The sequence below is a fragment of the Otolemur garnettii genome, unplaced genomic scaffold (assembly GCF_000181295.1).
Source record: "Otolemur garnettii isolate 467f Iridium unplaced genomic scaffold, OtoGar3 scaffold00128, whole genome shotgun sequence".
NCBI lineage: Eukaryota > Metazoa > Chordata > Mammalia > Primates > Galagidae > Otolemur > Otolemur garnettii.
The window spans coordinates 1,724,450-1,732,562 of NW_003852523.1; the positions used below are offsets into that span (position 1 = coordinate 1,724,450).

The 8,113-nt window shown below is 52.5% G+C and overlaps 1 protein-coding gene across 1 annotated transcript in view; it reads right to left on the reverse strand.

The window, feature by feature from the left end:
* C2CD2 (C2 calcium dependent domain containing 2) overlaps positions 1-8,113 on the reverse strand; it is a 60,380-nt gene that overhangs the window by 4,698 nt on the left and 47,569 nt on the right. The window contains 2 exon segments of the mRNA XM_003798114.3: positions 4,830-5,136; positions 7,380-7,563. Coding sequence (XP_003798162.1) covers positions 4,830-5,136; positions 7,380-7,563 — 491 coding nt within the window.

The following is an 8,113-nucleotide window of genomic DNA, read 5'->3' on the forward strand; positions in this document are numbered from 1 at the left end:
GGAAGGAGTGGTCTTGTCCTGCAGTCCCTAAGGAAGGAGTGGTCTTGTCCTGCAGTCCCTAAGGAAGGAGTGGTCTTGTCCTGCAGTCCCTAAGGGTATTTTGGTCATTGTCTCCTCCCTGCTGGATTTCAGGACAGATTCTCCAATGAGCTGTGTCTGTTATATAAACAGAAGGCAACTGAGGGGACTGTGGTCTGGAGGGTGACCATCTGAGGCCATACACTTGTAAAGGAGGGGACTGTGGTTTGGAGGGTGACCATCTGAGGCCATACACTTGTAAATGAGGGGAGGGGGCAATGCCAGACTTCCTGGCTCTCATGCCCTGCTCTTCGGCACTAAGAGCAGTATCTGAGCTGGAAGATGATGGTGCCCACCCCTAAGAAGGGGCCACCAGCAGTCTAAAAAGAGGGACACATCTGTGGCCCCTGGAGAAGGGCCTCCAGGGAGCAGAGTCACATTAAAGACTCCAGGGCCTCCTGGAGCACAGCACTCTACTCCATCAAGGACTTGGCCAGGGTTCTCAAAACAGGGGACATGTCCAGAAAGGTAGGGGTGTGGGCAGGAGGGGACATTCTAGCAACACAGACTGTCTGGGTCAGCGGTCTGGTTCATCCACTGTGCAGAATCACTAATACTAACATAAGCTTTTCAATTTTTATTCGAAAGAACAGCTTCAAAGTCTGTCTAAACTTGGCTGCTATGTAGTATTACCTCCGGGGTAAGCAGATGTGCTCAGGCACAATGACACAGCTGCCCTGACGTGGGTGTGAGGGCCAGGGCCACCGTCTTCCTGCCTCAGCCAACAGTGATGGTGACCCTTAGTTTTCTGTGTCAGCCTGCTCAGAACACCCAGTGATCAAATACTAATCAAGGTGCTGCCAGGAAATTGTTTCATAGATGTAATTACACAGGCAGCAGTGGCATGAGGCGAGGAGCGGACCCGCAGCAATGGGGGGGCCTCGTCCACTCAGCTAACGGCCTTCAGGGCAAAAACGGGGTTGTTGAGAAAAGAAATTCTTCCTGAAGACTGAGTATCAGTTCCCAATGAGTCTCTCTGCCTACCGCCTGCCCTGCAAATTCCGAACTTGTCAGACCCCCCAATTGCATGACCTAGTTCTTTAAAATACATCACCTATTGGTTGTCTCTGGAGGACCCCGACTAACTGGATGGCTGCAGAGTGGTGCATCCCACTTGCCATTAAGCCATGGAACCGGTGACCCTTTGGCGAGAGCAGCTGTGGCTGTTTTGATTTGATGAAGCCTGATCACTTTATCCCAGGCGACCTTCTTCATACCAACAGGCATGAGGTGAGATTACCTACAACCTGAAAGAACCCTGAAGGCACAGGCTAGAGAAAGGTGTGTGAAGTTTCAAATAACCAAGGTTCTCAGAAAAAAAGAAAAAAAGAACATGGTTCTCAATGCAGATGAGGAGCAGGAAAAAAAAAAAAACCCTTTGCTGGTTTTAGCAAGGTTAAAAGAATTCACAAGGCAGCTCAGGTATAAACAGATATATGCAAGGGAATAAAAAATCATTGTTCTGAATTACAGCTGCAATGTCGTAGGTACTTCCAGACTTATCAGTGTGTCTCCACAGAGTGTAGCAGACAGAACAGCTAACTGAAGAATCCATCTTAAAAATCCAGTAGGTAGGGGATGGATACGGTAGCTCAGGCCTATAATCTCAGCACTCTGGAAGGTCAAGGTGGGCAGACTGCTTGAGTTCAGGGGTTCAAGACCAGCCTGAGCAAGGGTGAGATCCTTTCTCTAGAAAACAAAATAGCTGGGTGTCATGGGGGGCGCCTATAGTCCCAGCTAATGGGGAGGCTGAGGCAAGAGATTTGCTTGGGCCCAAGAGTTTGAGGTTGCTGTGAGCTATGATACCACTTAGTCTACTAAGGGTGACAAAGTGAGACTGTTTCCAAAAAAACCTAAAAAGCAGTAGGTAGAAAAACAGCCACTAAAAGCAACCTTAAATAGGAATTGTACTTGCTACCCCACAGCCAGTCTTGGACTTCAGCTGAAACCCAGACAGTCCTTTTACAGAAGTGACAGCTTTTTATTTGCAGGACAAGGAAGGGAATGGTGGTGTCACAGTGAGGACTCTTGGCCACGTCAGGTAACATCTCGAGTGTCCTCTCCCGACCCTCGCCGCTACACTAATGTGAGCAGAGCACTTCTGAGAAGGAGCAGGGAACACCAGCAATCTGGGAGGGTCAAGGCGGACAGGGGCAGGAGCAGAAGGGAGGCAGGCAGGTCAACTCGCTGCTGGCTACAGCCCTTTCCCCAGGATGGCTACGCGGTATTTAAAAATAGAAGACAAAAATAACTTACTGTGTAGGCAATTAATTCTTGTTGGCATAGTGATCCTCTTAAGTTAAAGGGAATGAGCATGAGATGAAGAGAAATAAGAGGGAGAGAATTATGCACAAGCAACACTGGGCCGGGGGGCGGCAGAGCTCTCGCCAAGGCGTGCGGGACGCTTGGCAAGGTTTGTTACTGCTCCGTTTATTTTTTTCAAGACCTCCCTCTTCAGTGGCTTCTTAAACTAAAACTAAACCTAAATGTGGGGAATAAAATTCCTGTGTTGGCTATAGCACCACAACACGGACATTTCCAACCAGCGAAATCCCAGAAGAATTCGAAGGCAGACCTTCCGGAGCCTAGACCAAGCTGCTGGCTATGACAGAGGACACGGGCAGCCCCAAACAAAAACACACACAAGTGAGCCTGAGTCTAAAACAGACAGGAAACTCCACAGAGTTGCCCCTTAGCTCAACAGTTGCGAAAAATTTTTGGTGGAAAATGGAAACTATTTGGCACCTTTAACACAGAATCGTCTAAGATTCTGACAACATCTCAGGGAGATGCTAAGTACAAGTTACTCTGAAAACACCGGAATGAGAAAGCAATTCTAAAACCGTGGCCACACGTGTTCTTTTAAAAAACCCCCGGGGGCGATGCAGTAGGTGCCACAGAGTCAACTGCGCTGCTGGCCGAGACCTTAGAGAATTCCCAAATGCCAAGCCTTGGGGCTGAGGTGTGGGAACGTGAAGCGCCCCAGGGTATGTGCTCTGTGTCCCCAAAGGGTGCTCACCCACCCGGCCAGGGAAGGGAGAGAACAGTGTGGCTGACACGGCACGGGTAGAAACCCAGGGAAAGAACTCTCTGGAAGGAAAGCCACAGAGAGGAGTGGCCAGCAGGGGACACTGATGTGTGAATGAATGGGGTGAATGAGGCTTGGCATTTCAGAGCGAACAAAAAGGACAGGCCAGAGTGGGGCTCTGCTAGGACAAGAGGAAATGGACCCTGGAGTGGAGAAGAGACGCCCACCCTGTGCCCATGTTTCTTACCTCGCCCAGAACTCGCCACGGCATGGGTTATACCCTCCCCCTACCCAGGCTGCAAAGGTCCCAAGACGAAGAACCGGCTGGCGGTGTGTCAGGTGACCAGGTTATCTCTGACACAACCCGTGCAGAGGCTCCGTAAAGGAGCCAGGGAGCCCAACACAGGGGTCAGCGAGCAGGTGACCGCCCCCAGGGTTCTGTGGACACACAGCTGACCTGGGCATCTCCTCCTCTGCACGGGCAAGGGAGGTGAGCCTCCGGAGAACAGCCACGGCACAGAGACACGGAGCAGGAAGTGGGGGGAGTGACAAGGCGGAGGAGCCCATGGCTGCCACTTACGGCATCACAGACACGCTGTAGGGAGGCTGCCTATGGAGGTGGGGGGGGGGTGTCCGTGCACGGCAGGGCGGCAGGCAGCAGCCCTGGCCTCACCCACTAGCCGCTAACAACACTCCCACTCCCAGCATGACAACTGTCTCCAGACATTGTCAGTGTCCCCAGGAGACAGAAACAATGCCCTGTGGCAAGAAAGGTGGTGGCAGGGCAGCTCACCAAAGCTCTCGATGACCAAGACTGCCTCTCTATGGGCAGTTCCAGGGAGCCCCAGCGTCCTGTGACGGCCTCAGATCCCAACACAAGGGGCAGAGCCAGGCATGGCCCAGTGGCAGCCCCCATCCCCAGCCCCGTCCTCTGCAAGGTGCACGGGGCCATGCTTGCTGCTCCCTGGATGGGCGTGTTCAGTGGGCTCAGGGGATACACATGATCCCTGTCCGTTACAGGGATCTGATGTTCGGGGGCTCTGGAGTCACATGTCCAGAACCAACTCCTGCCCCAGACCGTTTCCCTCAGCACGTGTGTAGGTTCCAGGATGCTGAGGCATTGTCTGTGTGAAACTGCACACAGTTCAAGAAATTTATCATTTTAAAGCGATGGTTTGGTGCTAACTGAAAAAAGTTATTCTATGATTGCCTCGTTACTGTGTGCATATTAAGCTAATGATTGGCTACTGTAGGGAGGGTCTCTCCCCCAGATCCTGCAGGGTTCAGGTGGGGAGCTTTGGTTTTGCTTTAGTTGAGGGAAGAGCCCGAGCTGTAAACAGGCAGAGGTGTCAATATCCGCTGCTGAAGGAGACCTAGGGTCTGCCTAGCTTTGCTCTGGGTCTCTTTGGCCCCATCGCCAGGTGTGACTCTTGGTGTCCCTCAGAGAGCCAGGTGGATGGAATCTTGACGGGGGAAGGGGCACCTGCAGGCAGGAACAGCAGCTGGCCCCAGAGCAGACGGTGGCACCGGGAGGATTCCACACGTGCCTCCCCTGGACTCTAACAGGCTTAAACATCATTCAGCACAGGACGGGGATTTCTGGGGAGGAGAGTGAGGCTGGGATGGAGTTTGCAGAGGACAAAGGGAAGGACAGCAGGCGATGAGAACTAAAGTTAAGCTCAGAAGCTGGCAGGAGAGCCGGGCCACCAAGTGGTGCAGGTACCTTTACGCTTCTTGGCAGCACCCAGCTCTGAGGCGCTCAGGGAGCTCTCCGACAGCTCATCCCCGTCGGGGTCCAGTGGGGCGGGGCTGCTCCACGCTGCCTGAGGCTCCTTCTCCAGGTCCCAGGAGTCCAGTTCATTCTCCTGGGGCTCGAGGGCCAGGGGGGCCTGGGCTGGCTCGTCCTCCTCAGGCAGGGCAGAGGCCGTGGCCACGTCCAGGTGAGCCGAGGTGTCCTCCTGGTGGGCGCTGTCCAAGGAGGCTGCGTAGTCATGCATCAGGGCAGCACTGTGGTCCTGAGATAGTGAGGTCTGTCCGGGCAAAATGCACCATCAGAGGCTGAGAGTGAAGGAAAAAGTTGGTGCAGGGAAGGATGAAAAAGGTGTGTGGAAGGAGGGGAGGTAACACAGCAGCTCCTACTCAACAAGGGGCCAGGACAGGTCTCCACGCACAGTGCTCAGCGCTCAGACCACCCAGGGCCACTGGCCCAGAGACCCCAGGTGGGCTGGAGGGCCAAGGAAGCAGTGAACATCCCTTCTCACCCTGTGGGGAGAGACTGAGTGCACCCTCCTTCTCCTTTGAGCAGACAGCACAGACAGAGGCAAAGGAAGTGAACATTTCAAATTAGTTTGTCTTTTAACTTCTGTTCCTACAGCACTTTTATGTTACCTGCAAGTAGACATTAACCAGCATACACTTTGTATCTTTTTAATTGTCTTATTTGTGAGCCAGATATTTAGGTGCTAACTTAACCTGTTGGGTTGGGAATAGGGAAGCTGGTTTGGGGTCTAGGAAAGGAATGGCAGCGGCACAGGGCTCCCTGGGGACTGGTCACACTGCTCTTGAACTGGGTGGCAGTTATACAGGGTGTTTGCTAAGTCACAATTGACAATGTGCTTTTCTGATGTAAGTGCTGGCTTGCAGAAATGCCCACAGACTCAAGATGATCTGAGCATCATAAAAATAATAACTGCAGTGGATTCAAAACTTTATTCTTTTTTTGTTTTGAGACAGAGTCGCACTATGTAGCCCTCAGTAGAATGACGTAGTGTCACAGCTCACACCAACCCCAAACTCTTGGGCTTAAGCAATTCTCTTGCCTCAGCCTCCCAAGTAGCTGGGACTGTAGGTGCCTGCCACAATGCCCAGCTATTTTTGTTGTTGTTGTTATTGTAGTTTAGCTGGCCCAGGCCAGGTTCAAACCCACTAGCCTTGGTGTATGTGGTCGGCACCGTAAACACTGTACTATGGGGTGGCACCTGTGGCTCAGTGAGTAGGATGCCAGCCCCATATAGCGAGAGTGGTGGGTTCACACCCGGCCCTGGCCAAAGTGCAACAAAAAAAATAGCCAGGTATTGTGGCGGGTGCCTGTAGTCCCAGCTACTCGGGAGGTTGAGGCAAGAGAATCACCTGAGCCCAGGAGCTGGAGGTTGCTGTGAGCTGTGACTTCACAGCACTCTACCAAGGGTGACAAAGTAAGACTCTGTCTCAAAAAAAAGAACAAAACAACAAAACACTGTACTATGGGTGCCGAGCCACTTCATTCTTTTTTTCCTTTCATTTTTCTTTTCAATGCAATTCCGGAAAAATGGGTTGAAAACTTTAAATGTTAAGTTCCAAGAGCTCATAATGATTCTAAAATAAAACCTTAGACTCAAAGCACAGGGCAGATGACTATAGGGCTGGTCCTTGTTCTACCTGTCCACTCCCCAGGACTAGGAAAGCCCACTGTGTCCAGGGCTTGCATCGAGGCTGAGGACCCTGCCAAGCTTCTGGGGACATGGGGCAAGACCACCCACCCTCTGGGTAAAATGAACGGGGTGACTCCTTTTCAGCACCTCGCAGGCCTGGCTCTAGCCCTTCTTCCAGCTGCCAAGGGGCTAGTTCTTCAAGCCACCCTGCCTACCCTCTTGGGGACTTCCCGTTTTTGATCCATCCTCTGTGCTCAAAGCTTCTTTCTCCTCATCCCCTCCCACTCCAAACCAAAACCTCCCAGCCCTCCTTCCACTGTTCATCTGGAAATGTCAGAAGAGCCCCTCCCCTGAGGGTTGCCCTCTCAGCAGCCCAGACTGTGTGACAGCCATGAGGGGGGCTCATACCTGCCACCTGCTCTGAGTGGACGTCCCAGAGCCTGAGAAGGGAAAGCACGGGGGGGGGGGGGGCTGTGCACGGAGGACATAACAACCCTCGTTTCTCTCTGATTACAGAAGGAATAAACATTCACAGAGAAAATTTTAAAATGTGCAGTGTGGAGAGCAAAGGTCCCCACTGGGGCAGTGACAGGGTGGAGGTCTGCACACCAGGAAATCTGACATCATGGCCTTCGCTCTCAATGGTCGCTCTTGAAATGATTCACCAACCTCTCAACACTGGAAATAACACAGTCAACTTTCAAGTTTCCTTCATAAACAGGGAAAAAGCTGCACAGACAAAATCCCACGAGTGACGCCCTTGTTGGGTTAGAGACATAATGTGACGTTTATACGTAGGACTTTCCGGCTGCTGTCTAGCAGGCCACTGACAGACCCTGCACCTCCAAGCCCTGGGACTGTACCTTGGAGACACCTGATATGATGATCGTACTTTTCTTCCGAGGAGACTTGAGTTTCAGCTTTGAAGACTCACTGAGCTGTCGAATGGCCACCTCAGCCACTGGGTCTGAGCCGTTCAGCACCAGCAGTTCTGCCAGAGAGAAGGCCATGTTGCATCCGTTAGCAAGACTAAAACTTACATGGGCACTTCCAGGGATGGTGGTGTGGTCTAGAAGCAGTGGTTAGCAAAACCGTTTGTAAACAGTCAGGCTGCCCAGGGAAGCCAGTCGCTGAAATGGCTTCTTCTGAACGTAGCTGAAGAGCCCGGGTGAACGGGTGGGCACAGCTGGGCTCCTGGCTAGAGAGGGACCCAGGAGCTATCCCCACTGGCCACAGACTGAATGAGGAGCCCTTGACGTGAACGTCAGCCCAGGGTCTTTTAAAACAGGGTCCTGCCCAGGTAAAGGACCCCGAGTAAGAGGCGAGGTGGTGGGGTGCACCGCCAGGGGCAAGGCTGGAGATGGAGCACTTGGGGCAGTGTCTAAAGGAGAGGCAGGGCCGCCTGAGCTCAGGAAGCTCTCAGTGGTGACCCTGCAGGGCAGTGTCCAAAAAACATTGAGAAATCCCAGGAGAGGAAGAGGCAGTTGCAAACTCCCTCAGGCTCCGAGAACACAAATCATGTGAAGAGTGTCCTCCCAAGGAGAACTTTCCACTCAGCTGATCACCCCTTTAGCTCCATCAGTGACCTTAGTGGACT